General features: G+C 53.3%; 8 protein-coding genes across 8 annotated transcripts; 5 read left to right on the forward strand and 3 right to left on the reverse strand.

The window, feature by feature from the left end:
• Nucleotides 1–83: 83 nt before the first annotated feature.
• Nucleotides 84–4123, forward strand: CAOG_01004 (hypothetical protein). The gene is made up of 5 exons (XM_004365818.2): nt 84–857; nt 1208–3429; nt 3558–3670; nt 3763–3841; nt 3990–4123. Exons 1-5 carry the CDS (start codon nt 182–184, stop codon nt 4017–4019), a joined length of 3120 nt encoding a protein of 1039 aa, XP_004365875.2. The 5' UTR covers nt 84–181; the 3' UTR covers nt 4020–4123.
• Nucleotides 4103–7705, reverse strand: CAOG_01005 (sodium/hydrogen exchanger family protein). Its single transcript, XM_004365819.2, has 3 exons — nt 7296–7705; nt 6376–6477; nt 4103–6254 (listed from the first exon to the last, which is right to left on the reverse strand). Exons 1-3 carry the CDS (start codon nt 7621–7623, stop codon nt 4336–4338), a joined length of 2349 nt encoding a protein of 782 aa, XP_004365876.1. The 5' UTR covers nt 7624–7705; the 3' UTR covers nt 4103–4335.
• Nucleotides 7706–8166: 461 nt separating this feature from the next.
• Nucleotides 8167–9999, reverse strand: CAOG_01006 (hypothetical protein; the record flags this gene model as incomplete). The annotated part of the gene is made up of 4 exons (XM_004365820.2): nt 8167–8288; nt 8388–8890; nt 8960–9809; nt 9879–9999. The coding sequence occupies 4 exons, from the start codon at nt 9997–9999 to the stop codon at nt 8167–8169; spliced, it is 1596 nt and encodes a 531-aa protein (XP_004365877.2).
• Nucleotides 10000–10149: 150 nt separating this feature from the next.
• Nucleotides 10150–11098, forward strand: CAOG_01007 (hypothetical protein). The gene is made up of 2 exons (XM_004365821.2): nt 10150–10630; nt 10819–11098. Exons 1-2 carry the CDS (start codon nt 10231–10233, stop codon nt 11034–11036), a joined length of 618 nt encoding a protein of 205 aa, XP_004365878.2. The 5' UTR covers nt 10150–10230; the 3' UTR covers nt 11037–11098.
• Nucleotides 11099–13374: 2276 nt separating this feature from the next.
• CAOG_01008 (hypothetical protein) lies at nt 13375–16008 on the forward strand (the record flags this gene model as incomplete). The annotated part of the gene is made up of 11 exons (XM_004365822.2): nt 13375–13565; nt 13656–13724; nt 13841–13909; nt 13977–14051; nt 14125–14199; nt 14280–14348; nt 14433–14507; nt 14581–14649; nt 14790–14858; nt 14927–15063; nt 15167–16008. 11 exons carry the CDS (start codon nt 13375–13377, stop codon nt 16006–16008), a joined length of 1740 nt encoding a protein of 579 aa, XP_004365879.2.
• Nucleotides 16009–16666: 658 nt separating this feature from the next.
• CAOG_01009 (hypothetical protein) lies at nt 16667–20343 on the forward strand. The gene is made up of 3 exons (XM_004365823.2): nt 16667–17401; nt 17561–19540; nt 19657–20343. Exons 1-3 carry the CDS (start codon nt 16688–16690, stop codon nt 20209–20211), a joined length of 3249 nt encoding a protein of 1082 aa, XP_004365880.1. The 5' UTR covers nt 16667–16687; the 3' UTR covers nt 20212–20343.
• CAOG_01010 (zinc finger family protein) lies at nt 20250–22394 on the reverse strand. The gene is made up of 2 exons (XM_004365824.2): nt 22257–22394; nt 20250–22133 (listed from the first exon to the last, which is right to left on the reverse strand). Exons 1-2 carry the CDS (start codon nt 22371–22373, stop codon nt 20505–20507), a joined length of 1746 nt encoding a protein of 581 aa, XP_004365881.1. The 5' UTR covers nt 22374–22394; the 3' UTR covers nt 20250–20504.
• A 281-nt stretch (nt 22395–22675) lies between these two features.
• CAOG_01011 (translation initiation factor eIF-5A) lies at nt 22676–24858 on the forward strand. Its single transcript, XM_004365825.2, has 2 exons — nt 22676–22700; nt 23874–24858. Exon 2 carries the CDS (start codon nt 23902–23904, stop codon nt 24364–24366), a length of 465 nt encoding a protein of 154 aa, XP_004365882.1. The 5' UTR covers nt 22676–22700; nt 23874–23901; the 3' UTR covers nt 24367–24858.
• The last annotated feature ends 30 nt before the right edge of the window (nt 24859–24888 follow it).

Genomic DNA, 24888 nt, shown 5'->3' on the forward strand with positions numbered 1-24888 from the left:
TTCGAACTGACAACAAAAGCTCGCGCGTAATTTTGACTTTTTCGCTCAGACATCTCAGAAATCTCAGAACGCAGTCTTCAACTTGCACTTCTTCCCAAATCTCACTTCGTTCTCTCCATCCTATCCATCCTCCCTCTCTCTCCCCCTCTCTCCCTCTCTCTTTCATTTCAATTGCACAACGATGGCCGCACGAGCAGCGTCCGCACGCACATCGGAGGACTCGTCGCGCAGCCGCGACTTTCTGGCGTCTGGCTCCTCGCAGCCGAGCGTACGTCCGTCCATTGACAGCGGCAGCACCAGCACCAGCACCAGCAGCGGCGGCGCCGGTGGTCGTGGCTCTGTTGCAGAGCCTGCCATGTCCGAAAGCGACCTGCGCCTGGAACGTCGCAGCAAGCGCGGCCTCCTGAAAATGTACTACGGTGTTGAAGAAGGCGGCGATGCCAGCGGAGGAGCGAATGCTGCAGCTGCCCCAGACACCCGCTCAGCGCCCGCCGCCGGCAGCAGCAGCAGCAGCACAGGCAACGGCAGCGCATCCGGTGCTGTGCGATCGGGCGCCGGAGCTGGAGCTGGAGCTGGAGCTGCTGCTTCTGCTTCTGCAAGTGCCGAGCCCCAGCGACCGCCGCGCCGCACAGCCCGTCCCGACCGCCCCGACCCTGCTGCCAATGGTGCTGGTGCTGTTGGTGCTGGTGCTGGTGCTGGTGCTGGTGCTGTGCCTCCGCCGCTGTCGTCTGCGCTGCATCCGCGCGAACCGCTCAACATTGACGGCGACTCGTTCGATCCAAAGGAGTACTTTCACAAGATTCTGCAGGAGCAGTCGCTGCCGCAGCTCATGAACCGCGACACGGCCATGATCAAAGGTAAAAAAAATGCCAACACGACAAGTTTTCATGCTGACGTTGTCGTTGTTGAGTCGAAACGACGAAACGAAAGGAAAGGAAACGAAGGGAAAAAAAAAAAAAAAAAAAAAAAAAAAAAAAAAAAAAGCCCATTCAATGGAAACTCTATTGAAAAAAAAATCAAGAAAAAAAATCTTTGAATTTTGGTCTTTTTTTTCAATCCAAGATCTTGATTTTTTTTTTTAATTGATTTTGATTTTGATTTTGATTTTTCTGTTTTTCTGTTTCAAAACCTCACTTTTTGATTTTTCTGTTTTTTCACTTTTGTTTGTTTCTGTTTTTCAATCCTTTTTCAAAAAAACAAAACACAGAACTCCAAACACTCGATACCGACATGCAGACACTCGTGTACGAGAATTACAACAAGTTTATCAGCGCGACCGACACAATCCGCGAAATGAAGTCCAAGGTGGAGTCGATGGAGGACGAAATGGCCAAGCTCGCTCAGAATATGAGCAGCATCACAACGGCCAGCGCGGAAATCCACGGCTCGCTCGGCAAGAAGCACGAGCAAATCGCCAAGCTCACCAACGTGCACTTGCTCCTGAAAAAGCTGCAATTCCTGTTTGAGCTGCCCGCGCGCCTGAAAAAGTGCATGGAATTGAATGCCTACGGCCCAGCAGTGCAGTACTATGTGAAGGCGTCCGGTGTGCTTGAGCAGTACAAGGAAATGCCTTCCTTCCGCGGCATCCACGCCGATTGCCAAGCCATCATGACGAACGTGGCCACCAAGCTCCACCAGCGCCTCAACGACAAGCACACCACCCCTTCCTTGGCCATCGAGACGATCGAGCTGCTGCTCGACCTCGGCGAGCCCACGGGGGATCTTTGCGATCTGTACATTGCCAAATCGCGCGAGGCTTTGAACGCCGACCTCGCGCGTATCGCAAGCCACGTGCCCCCACCGCCCCCAGCAGCAGCAGCCCCGGTGCAACCTTCACAACAGAAAGGGGCATCCACCACCGCCACCGCTGCCGCCGCCACCGCCGCACCAGTCGCGTCGCCTCCCCCTCCGTCCACCAGCGCATTGCCCATCCCCAGCCCGTCGTGGTCGGCAGAATTCGAAAGCGCGACGTTTGTGGAAACCCTGGTCGTGCCATTTGTTCGCACCCTCTCTGAAGCCATTGCCAACTTTCGCACGCTCTTTCTCTCGTCAGACCAAAACCGCCGGCGAAAGGCCATCCCGCAGGAACGCGAGGTGCTTCATCGCAAGCTGAACGAGCACTCCACGGATATCTTCCGCCAATTCATCGAGCTGGTCGAGCGTCGCTTGGGCTTTGAGGTCACCGCGTCGAACGGTGTCCTTCTTGTGCAGGCGCTGGACAAGATTTTTGCCGAGCTGATGCGTCTGGAGCGCTCCTTCTCGGAGCTGCATCCGCGCAAGATTGCGGCTGCCATTGTTCGCAAGACCATCAGCGCACGCGTGGCACACTGCAACCGCACGCTCCAGGGCTTCCTCTCGTCCTCGCTCGCCTCGCTGGCCACGGCCGTCGCGGATGCGGCTGGGCGCAAGGCTGCTGCTGCCGCCGCGGCAGTCGCTGCACCCACCCTTGCTGCCCCGACACCAACGGCAGTCTCCGAGAGCACCAGCGCCAACAGCGTGCCTGACGCTGTCTCGTCGAACACTGCATCCTCTGCTCCTTCTCCGACACCGGCCTCCCCAACGCCTGCCATCTTGACTGCGGCGCACTTGGAACTGCGCAACGGCCTGCTGGAGCGCCTCAAGCTGACCATGATTGAGCTCCAGGCATACACTGTGTCTGACTTTGCCGCGACACTCGAAAACTTCCGCAGCGAGTTTGAGACCAAGTCCGTGCGCTGGGAAATCATCTTCAACTTTTTCGACTCGCTCTGCGTCACGATTGCTGACATTGTCAAGCAGTTCTCCGCCACGGCTCATCTCGGCAACGCTCCTGCGTCTGGCGCGCCTGGCACAGGCTCCTCGGTGCCCCATCAAGCCATTCTGGTGCTCTGCCGTCTGTGCATTGACTTGGAGGCCAGTGGCGTGGGTACGGTCGTTCGCATTGCCGACGAGCTCTTCCCCATGAGCAGCGCCAACCAGAAGCGGACGATTCTGCCGCTCGACGAGATGCACAAGCAGCTCCGTACCAGCTCGCAGCAGCTCATTGCGGCGTATGTGGAAGCCCAGGGCCTGTTGCTCTCGCAGATGATTCGCAAGAGCGTTGAAACGCGTGACTGGCTGTCCACACCCGAGCCGCGCAACGTGCGCCCCGTGATGAAGCGCGTCGTTGAAGATTTGACGGCCCTGGATATCGAAGTGGGCCAGCTGTTTGAAGAGGAGCGTGCGCGCAGCTCAGAGTCGAGCCGCAAGGCTCACAGCACCACTGGCCGCTCCATGGTCAGTGGAAGCGCAGCGAGCGGCCCAGACCGGCGCTTTGTTTCCCCGACGTCGTTTGAAAACTCGCTCATGAGCAACATTCAAAAGCTCTTCTCTGAGCGGATTGAGATTTTCGGAGCCGTCGATTTCACCAAGAATTCGATTGTCACTGGCATTTTCAAAATTACCCTCAAGGCAAGGTTTTTTTTTAAAAAAAAAAGTGCTTTGTGCTCTTTGCATAGAGGAGAGGGAACCCGCGCTTGTGTTTTTGCAACTCGTTGCTCAGACAGGAATTTGATTTTTTGTTTTTCGGTGCACGACAGACTTTCTTTGAGAGCGCCCGTTTGCGCACCTTTAACAAGTTCGGGTTGCAGCAAATTCAGGTCGATACTCATTATCTTCGGCTGAACCTGTGGCATCTGATCACTGACGAAAAGTATGTATCGTTTCGAAATTGCGAATGTCTTGGCGTGTGTTTTTCACTGACACCCTGCGGTCTGATTTTTTTCTGTACTTGTCCTCCTTCAGTTTGTTGAATTCTCTGCTTGATGAAGTGGTGACCAGTACTAGCACACGATGCGTGGAGGTCGTTTTGATGGAGCACAGTGTACGTGACAATGCTTTTTTTTTCTTTTTCTTTTTTTTTGGGGGGGGGGGTCTTGCCATTTCTGCCTGCTGGTGGGACAGAGGTTTTTTCTTTGTATGATTGCGATGACTCACTGATCTCTGACTGTGACGACCTTGCGCTTTTTCAGGTTCTCGATCTCATCTGCAGGCGATCTTAATCCACGTTCGCTGGTTTTCTTTTCATGAAAATCAACAGCTTTCCCTCTTTGTGTGTATTCTCTTGGTTTTTTTGTAAACAGTACACGATTTAATCTTGCTTGACTCTAGCTCGTATTGTGTTTTTGCACTCGTGATAAAACAGCAAAACGCGCTGAAACACCAAATCGCAACAGAATAAAAGTACATGAACGGAAATGCGTAGCACACTTGTGACGAGCCGGGTCGCGACGCCATTAAAGCTACCCCGACACTGGTTCCCTGGCTAGCACATACAAAAAAAAAAGCAAAAACAAAAGAAATCCCACCCCCGTTGTCTTAGGCTTGGGACTCCGACTGTGACGACGAGGAACCGGGGGTTGCCTGTTGTGGCTGGGAGCCTGATTCGCTCAGTGCAATCAAGAGATCATCCGCAGGCATCGGCGAAGTGGGAGCAGAAGGCCTTTGGAATTGGGGATGAGGCGAAGTGGCGCTGTGCACGTGATAGCCAGTGCCGGCTGACTCTTGCCGACTGAGACTACTTGCGGCCCGACTGGTCTGCCGAGAGTACGCTTGATCTTGATTTTGTTGAGCTGAAGGACTTGCGCGTTGGTCAACAAAATACACGTCACGTCCAGAGCGCTTGGAGCCGAGGTGCAGCTGCCGAGCCTCGTCCAACGCGGCCTCGACATTCTCGTCTGAAACGGTTGCCACCTCACGAGCGCCACGAATCGTTTGACGAGTGGACGCAGACCGTGAGACAGGAGCCGACACCGTGGACACACCTCGACTACGATCGAACGATGGACTGAGCTCCATGTGGTCGTGGTCGTTGAAAGAGTCCGCAAAGGCGCGGTAACCGCTTTCGTGCGAAATGCTGTCATTGTCCCCCTGCGCTGAAGGGGAACGATCCACCGAATGTGTCGAGCCGTACGACATTCCGCGTTGCACCTGCGCGCGTTGCTCGTTCAGTCGGTCGTCGTCAGTCAGGTAATAGTTGTAGGTGGCAGTGTTTTGCAGCGAAGGCTCGTAGCTGCCATGACGGCTGTCCAAGCTGTTGCTTCGAGAAGCACGCATCGGCAGCTGCGTCGAGCCAACGGGCGCAACATCGAACGGCTGCTCGTCTCCGAGCTGCGGCTCGTGAGCCGTGGGATCGTCGGCGTGGTCCAGCAGAGGTGAATACCCGCTGGTGGACTGGCGATGCTCTGGCGCCTCAGAGTCGGCCACGGCCTCGGGTCGGCGAAGGCGACCACCGAACATGGGCTTCATTACCTTCTCGTCAATGCGAATCCACAAGGCGTGGAATCGCGAGCGAGGCTTCTTGCCGGCCGGACTGGCGTGCGCGTGTCGTGCGCTCACATCCGTGTCGAAATCCGGGCGGGTCATGGTCTCGAGAGTGTCGTGCGAAAGGTCGGAATCAAAGCGGTCAATGTTGAGAATCCGGAGAGTGGGCTCGGTGAGACAGCCCAGGACGAGCGTTGTGAACAGGACAATGACCATGGTGGTGGTGACGATGGCGTTGTTGTTGATGCAGGACGTTTCAGTGCACGACGAAGGAAGGGTGAGCGCCAGCGAGAAGGCGATGGCGCCTCGAAGACCCGCAAAGGCCATCATGCACTGCATGTTAAAGGTAATGCGCACTTTGCGGAAGAGATTGAGAATAAAGGAGAGCGGAAAAACGGACAGGATGCGGCTGAAGAGCACAATGACGGTGGTGAGTGCGATAAACCCAATGTGGTACTCGGCGTTTGCCTCGGAGAAGGCGTGCAGGCCGAGATAGAGGTACACGACTGTCTCGGTGATAAAGGTCAGCGTCTTGGAAGTGTGACCAAAGGCCACGCGGGACACTTGACTGAGGTTGTAGAACGTGTAGTGTGCCATCGACAAACCGCAGAAAAAGAGAGCCATCAAACCGCTCAATTCGGCAGCTTCCGCAGAAAGGAAGCTAATGTACGCAATGATGAGCAGAGAGGACGTCTCAAAGTAAGGGTGGTGACGCAAGTCAACCCGCTTCATGCAGAACGCAGCCACCAGCGAGATGGCAACGCCAATGGCGATCGAGCCCACGGAAACCAGCACAAACGTGCCAATGGCCTTGAACACGTTCGCAACCGAGGCATCCTCGGCGCGGAAGTTCAGGAACGAGTGAAACAAGACAATCGACACGGCATCGTTGAGCACAGCCTCGCCAAACACGAGCGAGTAGAGCAGTGGGTCGACGTTCAGGGATCCCAGCACCGACAGCGTGGCGACAGGATCTGTGTGTTAAGGTCAAGCGGATTGATTTGGGTGAGTAAAGAGGGAATGAACGAGAATAAAAACGACTGACTGAGCAAAAACTTGAAAAAATCATCAAGCTCTCGAGAACGTGAAGCATACCAGTGGCAGAAAGCAGCGAGCCAAATACAAGGCTATCCACAGGATTGGTCGAGTTGATGGCGTCGAGGTGCGGGTTTCGGGTAATGCCGTATACGGAAAGACCTGCAAAACAAGAGACGAGCACGCAGAGCAACGTGAGGCTTTTCATCATTGCATCCTTTCCTCCAAACCAATTCTTGTGATCATGATGCTGACGACGCTGATGGTGATAAAGTGTGTGCTGGCTGCTGCATTCGTAGTTTGTTCAAAGTCATCGACCTCGTCGCGTGACGTTTGCGCCCATCATGAGAACATGACCATTTACAGCAGGTATCGGTCTGTCACATTGCATTTTGCGCTAATGACATGATGCACAACGCAACGCAACGGCGTCGCATCAGCACACTGAGCACACACATACATTCTCTCCCTCTCTCTTTCGCTCTCTTCGATCGAAGCAAATCTCTCCTCAGAACGATGAGAGCAGCAGTTGATCCCCTTCAGAATCGCGTCGCTTTCACATCCCATTGTTTCAGTGCTAATCCACACTCCCGTTCGTCTTCCATCCAGCTGAACGGATCACCACCAGAGTGGTTCAACAGTAAAAAAAGTCCCTCACATCGTTATGACTGTCTCAGGCTCAGAAGCAGAAAGGAAAAAGATAAAAAAATAAAATAAAATAAAATAAAATAAAAAACAGGTTTCGCTCATTTGTCGGTTGGTGTTTGCGATGCCCAGCTGCCCTTCCCTTCATCCATCCATCCATCCATCCAGTGGCCAGACACAACAAGAAACCTCCATTCAAAAGGAATCGACGAACGCCTTTTGTTGAAGGAGGAAGGGAGGAGGAGGACGCTGGTGGTTGATCGATGGATTGGATTCACAACGTGCGGCGCGAGTGTGACCGACAACAACAACAACAACAACAACAGGTCGCTTACCGATGACGAGGGTGGAGATCATGGTTCCAAAGACGGCGTACATGAGGATGCTGCCAATGTTGGAGAAAAAGTCGCGGCGCTTGAGCGAGTAGCCCGCGTCAAAGATGATTGGCGGCAGTAAAAAATAGTAGAAAAAGTCAGCGTCGAACGAGGCCTCGCGTCCGAGCGCAAACCGAGCGATCGCGCCAGACGCCATCCCCACAAGCATGGTCGCACCAGACTCGGGCAGGAACCGGATGTTGAAGTGGACGACCAGGAAGGCCACCAGCACGCAAAACAGCAGCAGCGACGCCACCTCCAAGTCGACCAGCGTCTCTTCCTCAGTCATGCTGCAGCGGTGATGCCAAAGTCCAGGCTGATGCTAATGGTGCTGATGATGATGGTGATGATGATGATGATGATGATGATGATAGTATGAGGAGGGTGATAGGAAGGAGTCGTGGTGGGGAGAGAATTTCGCTGTGACGAGTGGAAATCTCGATCGGCTCCTGCTTCTTCACACCACACAACAACGCTATTGAGGACTGACAAACAGGGAAGGAATGGGAAGGCACAAAATAGCAGCATCGACTTGCAAAAAGCTGATCCACAACAAAATCTCTAGCCCGACTTGCACTGTTTCAACCAAGCTTCTAACAAATCCAAAAATCGGGGGTCTCAAAAACAGGGCAAAATCCTCGAAGAGGGGACGTGTGTTGTATGTGCAGTCCACGTCGGACTAAGGAGCAAAAATCCAATTTCTAGTTCACTGGGAGTGGAAGCAAAAATCCGATTTCTAGTTCACTGGGAGTGGAAACTCGGTGGGATAAACAAACACACACACACACACACACACACACACACACACACACACACACACACACACACACAGTTAGCGGTGCACGTGGCAACACTGTGACGTGTGAGATGTCTGGTTGCGACACTGCCGCGAGCCATCCTTGATACTCGCAATGCATCGGACGGTCTCGACAAGCGATACGAGTTCCCGAGGCACTGTACCATGATGGGGACACGTGGGGTGGGTGTATAGAGCTCCTGGAAAGGAAGCGCTATCACAGCGACGAGCGGATTTTCTGTCGATTAAGTACCAACCCGACAATTCGTTTGCAACTTGATCCGATGTTTCATCGGTGTCGTCATCCAGAGAAGAAACTCTCTTGCCGGGTTCGGAAATAAACCAGTCAACGTTTGCTTTCTCCTGACCAAGGACGAAATCCTCGCCATTCAATTTGAACGAGAGCGTAGCAGGCGGCTTCTCGTTCGCAAAGAACGGGATGTAGACGGAAATGCTATTCACCAAGATTTGAATCGGTCGAGGTGAGTCGAGATCAATGCCTGAAAAGGTGAATGTTTCTGGCAGTTTCGAGGCAATTTCAAATTCGGAAGCGGTGGGCTTTTTACGAGTGTAGTACTCGACAAGTTGAGTATGCCTATCAGTCGAGCTTGAAAGGTTGCTGGTGGATGTAACAGGGCTGATGGATGCGGTTGGGGGGACCTGAGTATTTTTATCAGCCGAGCTTGAAAGGTTGCTGGATGTAACCGGGCTGATGGATGCGGTTGGGACCTTGTCGCGCCACACACGGTGCGCGTTCGCACTGTCAAAGATAAGCACGCAAGTTAACAGTTGCCGTCGTGGTCAAGATCCTCCTCACTGGCGTACTTACACTGGAAAGTCCCACATGTCGATGCAGTCAATCCAGAACTTGTAGATGGTTGCATTCAACCACTGATCGAGTGGATCAAGATTTGTGGCCGTTGTGATACGGTACAAAAACCAACTCAGATCACGGTGATTCAAGGCAATATCGAACGGCCGAAGTTTGCGTTCGACAAGACGACGGAACACAAGCTTGACGAGCAAAACATCCGTGGGACTCGAGCTTTGGCTCACAAAGCGGCGCAGCGTCGAAAGTAGGTGGCCCAATTCTTTGTAAATCGGCGGAAGGTGCATATTGAACACGGTGTCGAGATCTGTCATAGGGATATCCACAACGTCGGATGTCGCAACAGTTGTTACTGGAATGACGCTTCCGCCGCTTTGGCTGCTACCGCCAGCGCCCCGACCGCGGTTCGGGTTACCGCCGCCGCCAGCACTCCCACGACTGTCACCACCTTTCTTGGACTGCGACGGCTTCTGCTTCAGGTTGCGGTCAGCATTGCCATTGTCACCACTAGACGGGCGATCGTTCAGTGACAGCTTGGCCATTTCATCCGGAAACAACTGACACTGATCCTTGAAAAGCGAGGCAAGCGAAGCTTGGAATTCTTCGAGGGACATGCCGCTGCGTGTTGGATGGATACAGTAATGGACAAGTCCGGCGCACAGCCAATCTTCGTCCAGCTGCTTGGACCATCCGAGACCCGAATTGTGGAACGAGTCGATGGATGCCTGATGACAGGCACTCTCCTGCATATCTGTGAAACCTTTCGGAACGAGCAGCATTAGCACCGATAGACCAGGGCGGGGCGTTCCACTTCCCAGGTCGTCAAGGTCGATGTCGAATGTCGCAGGCCCTGCCGGAAAAATGGACCACAGGTGAGCTACATTTTCTTTGGAAGCCACATGAACGAGCAGCTACTTACACCATTGAAGGTACATAGTGGATTGGTCCATCCTGTAGTCATTGCCTTGAACATTCACCCCATCGCTGGGCGCAGGGATGAGACGATGAAAGACGCCCTTGGCTTCGAACCCTTGTGACATTGTCGAAGAAAAAGGGGGGGGGGAAATGAATGAATGAATGAATGAAGCTCGCAGTGCCTTGATGACTTCATCAAAAAGCTCTAGCCTGACTTGCACTGTTTGACTGATCAGCCAAGCTTCAACAAATCCAAAAATCAATCTTTTTCATCGGGGGTCTCAAAATCCGTGTGGGAGATGCTGCGATAATCCCTCAGTCATAATTTTTGAAAACCCAAGACCTCTCTACATTCGATGAGCAAGTTCGGAGGCGGCAGTAGTGGCGGTGGCGGCGGCGGCGGCGGCGGCGGTGCTGGGAACAACAAGCGAGTGAGCAATCTGCTGTTTTCGAGCGAGACGCCGACCTTCCTGCGCAAGATGCAGGAGCAGTTGACTGCGAGCGATGAGCAGGCCCGGATGGAACGCCTCAAGGCCAAGTATCCCGACCGGATATTCAAGGCAGGGGCGAACGGTGAAGACGACGACGAGGTCGATGACATTGACCTGCCCAACGCCGAGGACCGCCCGACAGTGGTCGTTCTGCGCACAGGAGATCTCACAATGGCACAAGCCGATGTCGCACGGGGCAAGCGACCCGCGTCGGACGCAGATCAGGAGCAGCAGCCCGGCGAGGTTGAGAGCGAGCATGATTCAGGTAACAAAAAAAAAAAGCCTCTCAGAACGCTCAGGCCAGTGTACCTGTGAACATGTCAGTGGGGAAGCTGAAGCCAATGCAAGCATGCATTGGAATTGTTTGTGCGGCGGATTTGGCGGAACTTGTATGCAAGCATGCTCACCCTTCAACGTTGGACCATCTATCTGACACGATTCCAAACATTGCAGAAGACGACAAGCCTGCGGAAGCAGAGCCTGGTAAGATTGCCTTTCGATCACGGAAAAAGCCGCGCGTGGACGATGGCAGTGCGAGCGGTACAGCGTCAAGCAAGTTATCGACAAACAGCTCTACTGCGGCGGCGGCGGCAACCTCCAAGCCAACTGGTGCCAAACTCAAGCAACTACAAAATACAAAGTTGCTTTCGTTTGATGATGAAGATGGATGAGCGGCTGCAGCTTGCCGAATGTTCACCTTGAATGTAACAAAATCGAAACCAATCAATCTGCTTCAACGCGCTTGTCGGCCGATCATTCCAGCTCAATCCGTGTCTTTTTCGAAGGTCGCGCTGTTGATTTGGATTCTATCGATACGATCGAGCATTCCTCGCTGTCATCTTCGGCACTCGTTGCCGGGCGCTTCTCGATGGTGACAATGCCGCGCTTTTTCTTGACGCCAGCACTCCATCGCACCATGCCCACTTTTTGCATCGTCCATTGTTCGTCTAGTGACCAGAATGTGACAGGTTGTTGCACCAGTTAGCACTGCTATGTCTAGGCTCCAAGCAAACGTGAATCGAGCATCGCCCGGCATGTCCACGTTGATACCAAGGCACAAGATTGGCTACATCGGGGCCTGGATCGCTTGCCGAAGCCCACCTCCGCCAGCGGTCTGCAAAAGGCTACGCGCTCACCCTGTCTTGATTCATGAACTCTGTAACACTTTGAGCAACACAATGAACACTTCATCGCAGACCACAGCAACAAACGCGGGATGCAAGAACACTGTCTAACTCAAAATTTTCACAACACAAAATTGACTCTTTGGCACATTTGTTCAACACTGTAGAACTCGGAAGCACATCCCATCCGCTCAGCTGGAGGCGGCCAATCTCGATTGTTAAACACAGAACGGAGGAGGAGAGGTCCCCGACACATCCGCAATCGTTTACAAATTGCGCGCCCTTGCCCCTTCCGCTCCAGAGCGACCGCACCCAATGCACCCCGCTGTGACTGCCATTGCAACACGCCACAGACCTTCACAACCACAATCGAAAAACAACGGCTTGAGCAGCAGCAGCAGCATCAACAACAACGACAACAACAACAACAACAACAACAACAACAACAACAACAACAACAACAACAACAACAACAACAACAACAACAACAACAGAGGCACTCGAATCAGAAGCTGCAGAGCAAGGTGCAGCATGCATGCCTCCAACGAGTGCAACGCGCTCCATAGATGGTGGAGTTCGTTTGCGGTCAAATAGGACTCCAATGCCGCGTGTTTCATTGACGGGCTTGCTTTGATGTTAACCGCGACTGGACAAATGCGTCCGTTGCTTTTTGTTTTTGAACTTTTTCTTTTTTTTTTTGTAAGATCACTTTACAAATGCGTCCGTTGCTTTTTGTTTTTGAACTTTTTCTTTTTTTTTTTGTAAGATCACTTTTGTTTGGTTTCGCTTGGTCTTCCAGGTTTCCTTCTCACGCAGCTCTCCGCGCGCCTTCCGCTCGTGCAAGAGTGCAACAGTGGGTGCGCGCGGGGCTACCCACGTCACATACATGGCACTCTGGGCTAGCCAGCAAAAACCAATGCGCTTTGTATTTTTTATTATTTTTTTTTTATTTTTGAGGTTTTTTTTTTTGTTGTTGTTGTTGTTGTGGTTGTTGCTGTTTTTTGCTGTTGTTTTGTTGGCCGCCCTACGACTTTGCACGGGCGCTGTGCGTGCTGACAAGCTGGGCGAGTGGGTATGCGTGCTCTATTGAGGTGCATCTCACAGAGAGCGAGCCGAGCAGCGAAAAGCGCAAACAGCAGAAAGACAATTTTAACTTTTTTTTTTGTTTTCTCTATCACTTCTCTTTTTATTCTATTTTTTTTTTTTTTTGTAAGTTTCGCTTCCCTTCTTTTTCCGGAACCCAGGCGTCCTCTCTCTCTCTCTCTCCCTCTCTCTCTCCCCTCTCTCTCCCTCGGCTGCGCACAAAGTGACATGCTCGTTGCGCTGTTGTTCCCCTCGCCCCCCCCCCTTTCAAACCCCGGCTCCTGTTCAGCTTCCTCGTTCAAAATCAAAGATCAAGCGCTTCCGATGCTGCCACGCCCCTGCTTCCGTTCGCGACCGGTCGCTTCTGATTGGGTCGCCTTCCATTTCACTCACTCACTCACTCTCACTCTCTCTCTCTCTCTCCCTATCTCTCTATCTGTCCATTGACTCCCCAAGTCTCGATTTGCTGGGCTCTTTGCTCGGTCAGCATGGTTCGCGCCTTGTCCTTCTTCCGACCCTTTCCTCACACACACTCTCTCACTCTCTCTCTCACTCTCACTCACTCTCTCTCCCCCCCCCTCGCTCGCCCTCCCTTCAACAAGCTCAACCCAGGTTTGTGTCCTTCAAAGTCCTCCTCTCCCCCCCCCCTCTCCTTGCGTTTTGTTTTGTGTTTTTGTTTTGTTTTTTTGTTCGTTTTGTTGTTGTGGGGTTTTTTTGGTTTTGTTTTGTTTTGTTTTGAGTTTTTGCTTTCTCACCTCTCTCTCTCTCCCCGCTTCTCGACTCCTCCAGACAACGCTCTGCCATGACGCGCTGGCCACTCGTTGCGCTGGTGCTTTGCGCTGCATTCATGCTGCCTTACGTCGCACACGCGGACGACCGCCCCAACGGATGCGATGTCTGCTCGTGCGGCGGTTCCAAGCCATACCGCTACGTCAACTCTTGTTGGACCAACCTCACCGCCGTCCCAATCTTCCCAGACGACATTCAAACCATGTATGAAAATCCAGCAGCTGCTTACCCATTGATGATGGCTCCTGTCATTTCTGACCCTTTCCCACCATTATTTTGGTTGCTCTCTTACAGCACATTCTATTCTATGAGCGTCACTTCCATTCCCGATTTTGCGTTCAACTTGCCAAACTTGACTCGGCTGTTCGTTGCATTTATTTCAGGCTTGATTGAAGTTGCTGTTCGAGTCTCATTGTTCTTGCACGAGGGTTTGTGTATTCACTTGCTGCATGTGGCATCGCTTGTGCTTTTGTTCAAAGGGATTGGACCTCTGGCGTGACAATCATTACCAACAACACGTTTGCTGGCCTTCCCAGTCTGACCGCTCTGTAAGTGTTTGAAGACAAACTGGAGGCTTGTTTTGCATTTGAAACTCACATCTCGCCACATTGTCAGCTTGCTCGGAAACAATCGACAGATCACCAGCATTTCCGTTGGCGCATTTCAAGCAGTGCCGTTGCTCACCGTTTTGTATGTTTGACACGACATGCGGCCGAGTGCCCCTGTAGGATGGTTTTGCCTAATTTTTACATTGTTGCTCTAGAGAACTCTACAATAATGACGCCGTCACCAATTACGTTCCTGCACTCTTCAGTGGCTTGACAAAGCTTACCAACCTGTGAGCGCAGCAATCTTCTTGAAAAATGAACGAACAAATGGAGAGGAATTTCTAACTCTGCTCCAATTGGGTTGGAATAGGAACGTCGGAAACACGAAAATGCTTCTGAGCACTCTCCCGCTCGACCAGCTCCCCGAGTTGGTCTCTCTGTATGTTGAACGCATAAAGCATCGTGCCTTTCTCCAGCCACCTTGCTTTGAGTTGTCAGGACTGACTGGTCTGCCCACCTCCAGCGACATTGGCCGCAATCCAGGAATTGTCAGCATCCCTGACTTTGCATTCGCCTCCAATCCCCAACTCAGCAGCCTGTGAGCCATTTTTTTGTTCTTTCTTCTTGCTTGATGTCCTTTCGGGCGTTTACTGACCTTGTGCTGACTCCAGCATTCTGGGCTCCACGAGCATCACAAGCATCTCTGCCAACGCATTTACTGGAACTCAGATTGGCAACTTGTGAGTCAGAGGGGGGGACTTTTCATCCTCTTCGTTGCATTGAGTCATGCGAACTGAGTGCCATCGTGCCTTTTTGTTTTGTTTTGTTTGATTGATTGTTTGTTTCTTTCGTTTATTTGTTTTGTTTTGGTCGGCTTCAGGTGGCTCAACAGTTGTGCAATCACAAGTATCGCCGCGAATGCATTCAGTGGTCTCATGCTGTACTCAGTGTCAGTCACACGTTCGTGCAACAAACATCGCACTCGGCAAAACCTGACTTTGTGTTGCGCTCAAGCAGGTACATCTCCTCCAACCCGCTACTCACGCTGCCTCCAGGGCTCTTTGCCGGACAAACGCGACCACAGTTTTATGCGAATCTCGGCTCGTTTCCTTCCGTTCCTCCCAGCACCTATGGTAGTGCGAGTAACCCAACCCGTAAGGCCAGGACGACCGCATCCGATAACATGCATTGTCTGCTCTATACCCACCGTTCATTCGCTTTGATGTGTATCTTGCTTGGTTGTGTTTTGTTGCTCAGCTTGCAACGCGTCCTGCGCCACCTGCTATGGCGCCGGTGCAAATGCGTGTTGCGGGCTGAACTGCCTCAGTTGCTCCTCTACCAACCCGTGCCTGGCCTGCTACGATGGGTATGCCAAGTTTGATGGATTTTGCGCTCCGACTGCTGAGATGAACGCCAGCATCTCGATTCAAGCTGCAATCGCGTCTGGTGCGTCTGGTGCTTCAGTGGCATCGACTGCCTCCGCTTCTATGGCGTCTGCAGCATCGATTGCATCCGCGTTTGCCGCAACCGCTGCCTCGGCGGCCTCCGTCTCTGGTGCATCTGTCGCGTCCACCGTCTCCGCTTCGGTTGCCTCCGAAGCATCTGCCTCGGCGTCTGCTGCCGCTTCCCTTGCCATGATGGCTGCTGCAAACGCGAGCAGCGATCACTCGACTCCAATTGCCGGAGCTGTCGGTGGCGGTATTGCTCTGCTCGCCTTGGTTGCTGCCGCCGTGTACATTGCCCGTCGTCGCACGCCCCAGCCTCCACCGCTGCCTCGCCGCAACCCGGAGATTTTCGGCAATTTCGCGGCAGAAGAATCTAAAAAGCCAGCCAGCTCGACCTCGTCGCCTATCTCGGAACATCACGAGTACCAGGCCTTTGCCAACCCCGTGTACGAGCAGATCGAGACCATTCCTGCCTCGGAACTGCCCCAGCACACCTCTGCTGTCAATATGAACGATGCGACGTTTGCCGTGACGTACACGGATGCTGTTGTGCATGCCAGTTCCTTGTCACCCGTTGGCACTGCGTCCACCGCCACAACGTACGCGAGCATTACCACGACTGTCAACCCCGATGGTGTTGCTGATGGCCGTTGAACGATCAATGTGTCGATAGATGTGGATGCTTTTTGCTCTTGCTGCTTTGTTTGGTTGTGTATGGTGTTGTAAAGGTTGCTTGTTCTCGGACGCGAGCCAGTGGGTCGCGATTCTCATTGATTGGGTCGCAAGCCGTTAAGTTAGCTCCTTGTTTGCTTCTTTGTTCTCCAATACAGTACCTGAGATATCAACAGCGAGTGAAAAAGCAAAGCAACGCCGAACTTTGACGAGCAGCTCCATTCCGCCACGCTGTGCCGTGCACCCCTCGACGCAGGTGATACTTTGCTTCTCTCCTCAGTTCGACTGTACACTGACTGGACTAGTACTGTAGATCGATTGCAAGTGGCTTGTTCAAAAAAATTGCGCTTTTACAATCGATCCAGTAAGTTCAAACGGTATCTACAAGTTGCTGGAGTCGACCAAGTGCCAGCACTGTCAAGATCTGCTCGAAAGAGCAGTCTAGTGCCAGAGTAGTGCGAAGCGAACAGCGGCCTCATGAATGAAATGAAGCGTGGAGGAGAAGAACTGAACTGAGCATAGCGAAAGAGCAACGAATGAACAAGTTCGAAATCCAATCGAGAATTTCGTGCTTATTTAGGACTTCTGAGAAATTCTCAGCAATTCAGCCCAGTTTTTTTTTTTTTTTTTTTTCCTTGTTTCTCAACGTAACAACTGATCCATGACGTCGTCGTTCGAGCAAGTGGAGGCGTTCACGCTGCTGGACGTCGGTGTGACGCGGTACCGGTCGAACGCGTCGGGCCTGACAGTGTGCCTTGCCGAGACGCGAGGGCCGCTGGTGGGAGCGTACTTGGCGCTGTCGACGGAGGCGCACGATGACGACGGCCTGCCGCACACGCTCGAGCACCTCGTCTTTATGGGCTCCGAGGACTACCCGTACAAGGGCGTTCTCGATCTGATTGCCAACCGCTCGCTTGCCCAGGGCACGAACGCGTGGACGGCGACCGACCACACTTGCTACACGCTGACCACGGCGGGCGAGGAAGGGATGCTCGCCGCGCTGCCCGTCTACCTCGACCATGTGCTCTACCCGACGCTGACAGACACGGCGTACCAGACAGAGGTCCACCACATCACTGGCGCCGGCGAGGACGCGGGTGTCGTCTACTGCGAGATGCAGGCCATTGAAAACACGAGCGACTCGCGAACCTACCGCGCTCTCGTCGAGCACCTCTATCCAGGACGCAGCGGGTACAAGAGCGAGACCGGAGGCCGCTTGGGCAACCTGCGCGACTCTTGCTCGCACGAGAAGGTCTGCCAGTACCATCGCGATTACTACCGCCCAGACAATCTCTGCATCATCATTGCCGGCAAGATCGACCCCGCCAAGCTGTTCGAGGCCATTGCTCCGTTCGATGCCAAGGTCGTTTCCAAGGTATGGATGAACAAGAACAACAAAAAAAGCAGTTGTGTTGGTTGTTCGGCCCTTTTTTGGGTGCAGGTTTGTGAAACAACTCAGTTTTTCTTTTCTCTCTCTCTCTCTCCGCCCCCCCTTCCCTCTCCTTCTCGCGCTCTCTAATCTCTCGTTACTCAGAAACACGTCAAGCAGGCGCGCCCGTGGTCGACCCCCTCGGAGGCACTGACAACTCCCCATCAAGTCGTCCGCATCCAGTTCCCGACGGAAGACGAAAGCACGGGCATTGCGATGGCGGGCTGGCGAGGCCCAAAGTGGAGCTCCTTCCTCGAGCTCCAGGCCTTGGAGACGCTTTGGACGTATCTGACCGACACACCGGTGGCAGTCCTCCAGCGCGAGCTTGTGGAAATTGACGATCCGTATTGCAGCGACCTGTCCTTCCGCGTCGAACGCTACAGCGATACGGCGCACCACTTGACGCTGGAAAGCGTCCCGACCGAGAAACTCGGTGAAATTGATGCCAAGCTTGGTAGCGTCCTTCGCCGTGTTGCGTCGGGCGAGATTACCATTGACATGGAGCGCATGGCGAGCGTCATCCATCAGCTCGAGCTTCAGCTTCTCTCGCAGGCAGACGACGACCCGCACCAGCTCTTTGTTGGCCTCATCATTGAGGACTTTTGCTACGGCAACACGAATGGCAAGCAGCTCCAAGAGCGCTTGGCCACGCTCAGCCATCTCAAGACGCTTTCGACCAAACCTGCCAGCTTTTGGTCCGACCTCGTGCGCACCGCCTTGGTGGAGTCGCCGCTGGTGCTCATCCTTGGTGAACCGAGCGCGCCGCTCGGCGAGCAGATGCTGGCGGACGAAAACAAGCGCCTCGAGGAGCAACGCGCACGCTTTGGCGAGCAAGGGTTGGTCCAACTCGGCGAGCAGCTCGCCCAGGCCTCCAAGCGCAACAGCGTCGAGACCCCGGACGCAGTCCTCGCCAAGATCTCTGTGCCTGGTGTTGAGCGAATCCCCTTCCACGAGCTGAAGACCGAGATTGCGGGTGCCAACCAGCAGCCTCACAACCTGCCCTTTGCGTTCAAGACCGAGCATGTGAACAGCTCCTTTGTCGTCCTGACTGCCACGCTCGACACGACAAGCGTCCCTGCCAACTTGCGCCCCTACCTCTCGCTCTACCTCAACCTGTTCTTTGAGAGCGGTGTGACGCGCCCAGATGGCGCCGTCTCACACGAGCAGGTCATTGCCGGTCTCGCCGAAGACACGCTGGAACACCACGCTTCGCTTGGTCTTGGAGGTCGCCTGTTTATGTGCGGCGCGTTTGCGCAACACGTCGTGCTCTCCATCAAGGCTGAACGAAGCAAGTACCAACGCGCAGTCAACTGGCTGCGTGAGCTGCTTTTCAGCATTCGCTTCACCGAAGAGCGCGTGAAGGTGACTGCCATCAACATGCTGAACGAGGTGGCCGACCTCAAGCGTGACGGCATGAGCACGGTGCGCACGCTGCTGAACGAGCTGCTCATCCCGACCCACAACGTCGCCAAGAGCAACCACACTGTGAGCAACGTCGTTCGGCAGCAGCAGTTTGTTCGCGGCCTGCTCGAATCGATTGGAGTCAATCAAGACGAGGCGGACGAGGACGACGAAGAAGGAGCAGAAGACGGTGGTGAGGAAGGTCACGATGGCGAGGGTCACGATGGCGAGGGTCACAATGGCGGCGCACACAATGATGCAGCTGTCGAAAACCAAGTCCCGTCCAAGTCGCCAGAAGAGGTGGCAGCGGCCTTCAAGCAGGTGTTTGACGCCCTCTATGCACTCCGCGATGTGCTGGTTGGCCAAAGCGTTGGTTTCCTGGTTGACGTTGCTGGTTCGCTTCCGGCGCCGGACATGCTTGCCCCGTGGCACGAGGTTGGCTTTGTTGCCGACCATCAGAAGGCCGTGAGTCGCCAGCAAACCGCAGCCAGCGAGCAAGGCGTTGTTGTCCACTGGAGCGGCGATGTGGTCGTCAAGCCGACCGACCGTGGCCAAGCTGCCATTGTCGGCGTGTCGTCTGTCGAGTCTGCGTTCTTGATGCAAACCTGCCCGAGCATTGCCTCTTGGACGGATCCCGACTTGCCTGCTCTGCTTGTTGCGACCGAGTACTTGACTGCCCTGGAGGTAGTGTCGCTGGTTTTGGATGAAGGTTCCGATGGAGAGACCGTGGACTTTGATTTGGTGGAAGAAGGCTCACCACCCTTTGGGTTTGTTGTTTGTTTTTGTGTTTTTCGTTGTAGGGACCGCTTTGGCGCAATATTCGAGGCCTCGGTCTGTCGTACTCGTACGGCATCTCCATGCTGCCGGAAGTCGGCTTGCTCACCTTCAGGTTGTACCGCGCTACCAATGTCGCCAAGGCGTATCGTGTGGCGCGCGCCATTGTCACGGCATACGCAAACGGCAGCGCCTCTGCTGGAGGCAACGAGGAGGATTTGCCCGAGATTTCTGGCATCATTGAACCGCTGCGTTTCGAGGCTGCCATCGCCGGCGCCCTGTATGGCATCATCGAAGACGAGAAGAGTGTGTTTGCAGCCTCCGCGCAGTCCTTGCTGAACGTCTTCCGTCGCACTTCTGCCGAGTTCTCGCGCGACCTGATGCGCCAAGTCAAGCAAGTGACCATTGCGGATGTTCAACGCGTGCTCAAGACCCACGTCTCCCGCCTCTTTGACACGCAGACTGCCAACACGGCCATTTGCTGCAATCCCAACAAGCTCAACGAGACCCGCGACGGCCTTGCTGCCGTTGGCGTGCAGCTGCGTGTTCTTGAGTCGCTCAACGACGCTGTTCAAGCGTAAACGCTGCTTGTTGTACTTTTGTTCTAGTTTTCAACCAAGGCAGTTTTTTTGCGCACAACCGACAAGAGAATAGCATCCATGTTAAAGTAGGGAGCATGCATCAATGAATCGCTTAATCTACAGAAAAAAAACCCATCAAACAAGAACAGCACACCAGGAAAACGGGGCACGAAGCAACGTGCTCAAACATTAGCAATCGAATCAACAGATATCCAACGGTAAAAATAAAATTAACAGGGCACAACTAGCTGGCATACTATAGGCGTAAGGAAGAAACCAATACCCCCCCCTACTTAAAGATGATTGCCATCGGAACGCGCCTCGCGAGCAGCAATAAAGTCACTTAGACGAATGGCCGACACAATTTTGGTCTCGCCTTCAGCGGTACCAATGTGCCGGAGCCGCACTTCCTCGACCGTGCCGTCGCGAAGTGCGTGCGAATAAAAGCAGCTCGTAGAGAAGGGGCAAGTGCCTTCCCCGAAATTAAAGTACTTGCAGGGAATCGCGCGCAGTCGGTCCCGGTATCCATGGATGAGTCGGCGCTTGTCCTCATCCGACGATAAAAAGACACTGCTCGGGGTGACAAAGTGCGATGGAACGCGGCATATCGGGCAAGCACGGATGACAGAGCCGCTCATAGTGCTGCCTCGCCAGTTCCGGATGCAGGTCAAACAGAATGGGTGCGTGCATCCCGGAAGGATGCCAAACTTGCGCTCGGCGGGATCGGGTTTGGACAAGACCACCTCCAGGCAAATGCTGCACTCGACATCGCGGCTCGCTTCCAACTTCTCCTGGTACTCGGGACCCAGCAGCACCAGCTCGCTGCGTTCGGTCTGCGCGTCGCTGGGGCCTTTGGGCGGTGTGCGGGTGGGCATTGCCAAGTCCACATGCTCGGAGTGAGGCTGAAACCCACCGCCGTCCTTCTTGAGCATGTCAGCCTGGGCCTGCTCGTCACTGACCGCGGCGGCTTGAGAGTACGAAACGGGCATCGCGGCCTGCATCATGTAAGGATTCGGATGCATCATGACCATGTGCGCACCGTTCTGCACAACATGGCCAAAGTTCGCAGCGCCAGGGATGGCAGGTTGCGGAATCAGGGGCACACCGTCAGAGCCGACATACACGCACTGGCCGTTGTGATCAAACACAAACTGGCCGTACATGTCGAAGAACCGCTGCTGCTGCTGCTGCTGCTGCACGGGAGGGGGCATGAAACCCGGCATCGGGGGATAGAATGGGTTCACAAGACCACCTTGGAGATACTGCCCGGAACTAGGCGAAGATTCGGAGTGGTAGTGACTGCTGATGTCGACATCGTTGCCATCTTCATTGTCATCTGCGTCTCCACCGTCATCGTGATGGGCGCTGTCTCCGCGATTTCTGACAGGAAAGGCAGTCATGGTGCTTTGGTGACTGAATCCCGCAACTGCAGGCGCGCTGCTTGCATAGGACTGACGGTCGACAATGTGCAGGCCATTCATGCCGGCAGCCAATTGTGTGCCATCGTCCCCGCTCTCTGCAGTAGACGCGTTCCCATTGCGCATGTAGATATGCGGCCGAGGGATTTGTGTGTGTGCTGGACCTGCAGCAGCATCAGCATCAGCAGCATCGGCAGCAGCAGCATCAGCATCAGCAGAGTCGAGCGGACGTTGTGGAGACGACGACGACGACCTCGCCGCAGCAGGCTGGGCGCTGACCTCGGCGACTGGCTGGCTCGCGGCCGGGTGCACAGAGCTCGAAGCCGAGTTTGCAGCATGTGCAGCATGAGCTGAGTGCGCCTGTGATGACGAGCTGCTGCCGGACGACGACGGGTGCTCCGACACATGTGTGCTCAGATTGTTGGCACGCTTTCCTGGCTTGACGTGATTAAAGTGGCAGCGAGTGCCATACGTGCAGTTGCCTTGCACATAGAACTTGCAAATCTATGAGGTGAGATTGAAAGGAGCAAATGTGGGGGGTGGGGACAATGCAACGGTCAGCATGGCACAGCCAAGATAGAGCCGAACAAAGGCTCAGTATGCACATCAAAAACACCCCCCCCTTACCGTGGATGGACGGGCAGCGCTCTTGTCATGCGAGAACTGGCACTTGGTGTTGAATGAGCAGTTGCCCTGCATAAAGTAATGGCACAGCACCGACGACTTTGGAAGCAAAGAAGCCATTTTGCGACCAAACCAAAACGTACAAAAGAGGACTGAACGAAAGTTTTGATCAAAAAGAGTAGCCGTAGCTAAGCCCAAGCATCTTACGGTAAATTGCTCAATATCTCTGCATAGCGTGTATTCATACATGAATGTGTCAGTTGACTTGCTCAGAGAGTGGCAAGCTGATCCAGAAATCGGCTCGCTTGCTCTCAAATTCGCGTCGCGCGTACAGTATTTCTTCTTTTCAAACCAATCCCCCCTCCCCGACCCCTCCCCCAACCCTCCCCATCTTTTCATTCTGAACTCACTCGCTTTTTGCATCTCAATCTCGCGAGCTCATAACTTGTACGAAATCGGATTCTTGTTCTATCTTTTTTTCTTTTGTAAGCTTTTTTTTTTTCCTACCTTTTTTTTTTTTTCTCTTTTTTTTTTTTCTTTTTTTTCCTTTGTCTCTTTTTTTTTTCTCCTTTTGAAACCGACTGTGTGTCCGTGCACCACCGCTTTTGTCTCCAGCTGCGTTGCGTTTGTTCACCGAGTTTATCAGTGTCGGCGAGTGTGTGTGTGTGTGTGTGACTGCGAGGAGCGCGTCGGAGCGGCGGCAACGCATTCGCACGAAGGCTGAGGCAATACACATGGTGAAAACTTTTCATGGGCTTTTGCGACACTCCAGCAGCTCTCTGCGCGGCTCTGCTGCCCGCTGTGTGCCAATTGCGCTCGGCCGTGTGCGCGTCCATCGAGCGTCGTGGCTGCGGATCGGCGTCTGGTGTGCGCTCGTTCAGAACGCCTGCTGCATTTTGCGCGATCTCGCCTTTTTTTTTTCTTTTCTTTTTTTGTATTGTTTTGGATGTTTCCTTCCCTCGTTTTTTGGCGTCTTTTCCTTGCTTGCTCGTCGCCGAGACACACGAGTGCGGGTTGCTGAGCATGCAGTCCTGCGTTGAGTCTGCCAGGCCGTCGTCCTGTTGGAGCAGCGGTAGCAGCAGCAGCACGCAGTCAATGCATTGGCCACTTTTCCTCTTTTTTTTTTTTTTTTTTTTTGTGAATCTTGTGGCTGTGGTTGTTTTTTTGCGCATCTTTTTTTTTTTTTTTTTGCTCCCTCTGAACTGCGTGCGTGTGTGCCCTCGCTGGCCTTGATCTTCTCTTTGTTGCTGCCATGCCTTCCCATTTGTCCAGCAGTGCGCGACCTGCGACGAGTCGTTTGAAAGCGCAGCCACGCAAAGACGTAGCTTTTTCAGCTTTTTATTTGGAAAAGTTTTTTTTTTTTTTTTTTTTGCCACGCGGTTTTTTTTTTCTTCCATATTTTTTTTTTATTTTTTGCATAATGGTTTTTTTTTTTTTTCAATGGTTTTTTCTATTTATTTTTTGCATCATCGTGACTTTTTTTTTTTTTTTCTTTTTTTTCCTCTCCCTTTTTGCATCATCATCATCAACAACAACAACATCCAACTCACCATTGATCAATCAATCTCACTCACTCTTCATTCTTGCTGCTTTTTGAACAATGGGCCTTAAACACATCAGAGCCAACCGAGCTTTGAAAAACCAAACAATGTCTGACGAGGAGTTCCACAACGCGGATGCCGGCGCTTCGGCCACCTACCCCATGCAGTGCTCTGCCCTCCGCAAGAACGGCTATGTCTGCATCAACAACCGCGCCTGCAAGATTGTTGAAATGTCGACCTCCAAGACCGGCAAGCACGGCCACGCCAAGGTCCACCTCGTCGCCATTGACATTTTCAACGGCAAGAAGATGGAAGATCTCTGCCCCTCCACCCACAACATGGATGTCCCCAACGTTTCCCGCTCGGACTACCAGCTCATCAACATTGCTGACGATGGCTTCACCACCCTGCTGACCTCCACCGGCGAGACCAAGGAGGACCTCAAGCTTCCCGAGGGCGACCTTGGCAAGGAAATCAACGACCGCTTCACTGCTGGCGAGGAGCTCATGCTCTCCGTCATCGCCGCCATGGGCGAGGAGGCTGTCATTGCCGTCAAGACCCAGACCAAGTAAACACAATCTGTCAATGATGAATTTGAGTGCTTTTTGGCATTCTTTTTTTTTTTTTCTTGTTGGTTTGTTTGCTTTCTAGTTGTGGTTTTCTTTTTCTTTCTTCCCATTGTCCCCTGGTCCCCTTATTCCCATTTTTCTTTCTTCCTCTTCTTCTTCTTTGACTGTTCTGTTCTCTACATGGCGGTGGCGAGTTTGGGTTTTTTTGAACCCAAGTCTCGTCGTTTGCTTCTGGTTGCTTCCGTCGCGTGAGTTTTGCTCTCGCGTGGATGTCTGCTTGCGAGCAAATCCCTCGTCAGTGTCAAAGAGAGGTGGAGGGGGAAAAAAATGTCGCCATGCGCTTTTTGGCGTGTGTTAGTGCCCCCTCCCTGTCCTCCTTTGTGATGCGTTGTCCCCCAACTCTTGCCCTCTTTTTTTCTAGCTTTGGTTTGCTGTTGTAAGTGCTGCGCATCCCGCTTACTGTTCGGTTGGCAATATACTTGATCCCCTAGTTCATTGATGTGGACCATTTATTCTCCATTTTGC

Source organism: Capsaspora owczarzaki (assembly GCF_000151315.2).
Source record: "Capsaspora owczarzaki ATCC 30864 unplaced genomic scaffold supercont2.1, whole genome shotgun sequence".
In the NCBI taxonomy this organism is placed as follows: domain Eukaryota; class Filasterea; order Ministeriida; family Capsasporidae; genus Capsaspora; species Capsaspora owczarzaki.

Bases quoted from the DNA above. Each gene is read 5' to 3' on its own strand.
- CAOG_01009 (XM_004365823.2), top strand. From the start codon at position 16,688: ATGACGTCGTCGTTCGAGCAAGTGGAGGCGTTCACGCTGCTGGACGTC. The intron at 17,402-17,560 runs GTATGGATGAAC...CTCGTTACTCAG, and splicing joins ATGCCAAGGTCGTTTCCAAG to AAACACGTCAAGCAGGCGCG. The intron at 19,541-19,656 runs GTAGTGTCGCTG...TTTTCGTTGTAG, and splicing joins AGTACTTGACTGCCCTGGAG to GGACCGCTTTGGCGCAATAT.
- CAOG_01007 (XM_004365821.2), top strand. From the start codon at position 10,231: ATGAGCAAGTTCGGAGGCGGCAGTAGTGGCGGTGGCGGCGGCGGCGGC. The intron at 10,631-10,818 runs GTAACAAAAAAA...CAAACATTGCAG, and splicing joins TGAGAGCGAGCATGATTCAG to AAGACGACAAGCCTGCGGAA.
- CAOG_01004 (XM_004365818.2), top strand. From the start codon at position 182: ATGGCCGCACGAGCAGCGTCCGCACGCACATCGGAGGACTCGTCGCGC. The intron at 858-1,207 runs GTAAAAAAAATG...AACAAAACACAG, and splicing joins CGACACGGCCATGATCAAAG to AACTCCAAACACTCGATACC. The intron at 3,671-3,762 runs GTATGTATCGTT...GTCCTCCTTCAG, and splicing joins CATCTGATCACTGACGAAAA to TTTGTTGAATTCTCTGCTTG.
- CAOG_01005 (XM_004365819.2), bottom strand. From the start codon at position 7,623: ATGACTGAGGAAGAGACGCTGGTCGACTTGGAGGTGGCGTCGCTGCTG. The intron at 6,478-7,295 runs GTAAGCGACCTG...CTTGTTTTGCAG, and splicing joins GATCTCCACCCTCGTCATCG to GTCTTTCCGTATACGGCATT. The intron at 6,255-6,375 runs GTATGCTTCACG...CTTAACACACAG, and splicing joins CTCGCTGCTTTCTGCCACTG to ATCCTGTCGCCACGCTGTCG.
- CAOG_01011 (XM_004365825.2), top strand. From the start codon at position 23,902: ATGTCTGACGAGGAGTTCCACAACGCGGATGCCGGCGCTTCGGCCACC.
- CAOG_01010 (XM_004365824.2), bottom strand. From the start codon at position 22,373: ATGGCTTCTTTGCTTCCAAAGTCGTCGGTGCTGTGCCATTACTTTATG. The intron at 22,134-22,256 runs GTAAGGGGGGGG...CTCACCTCATAG, and splicing joins GCGCTGCCCGTCCATCCACG to ATTTGCAAGTTCTATGTGCA.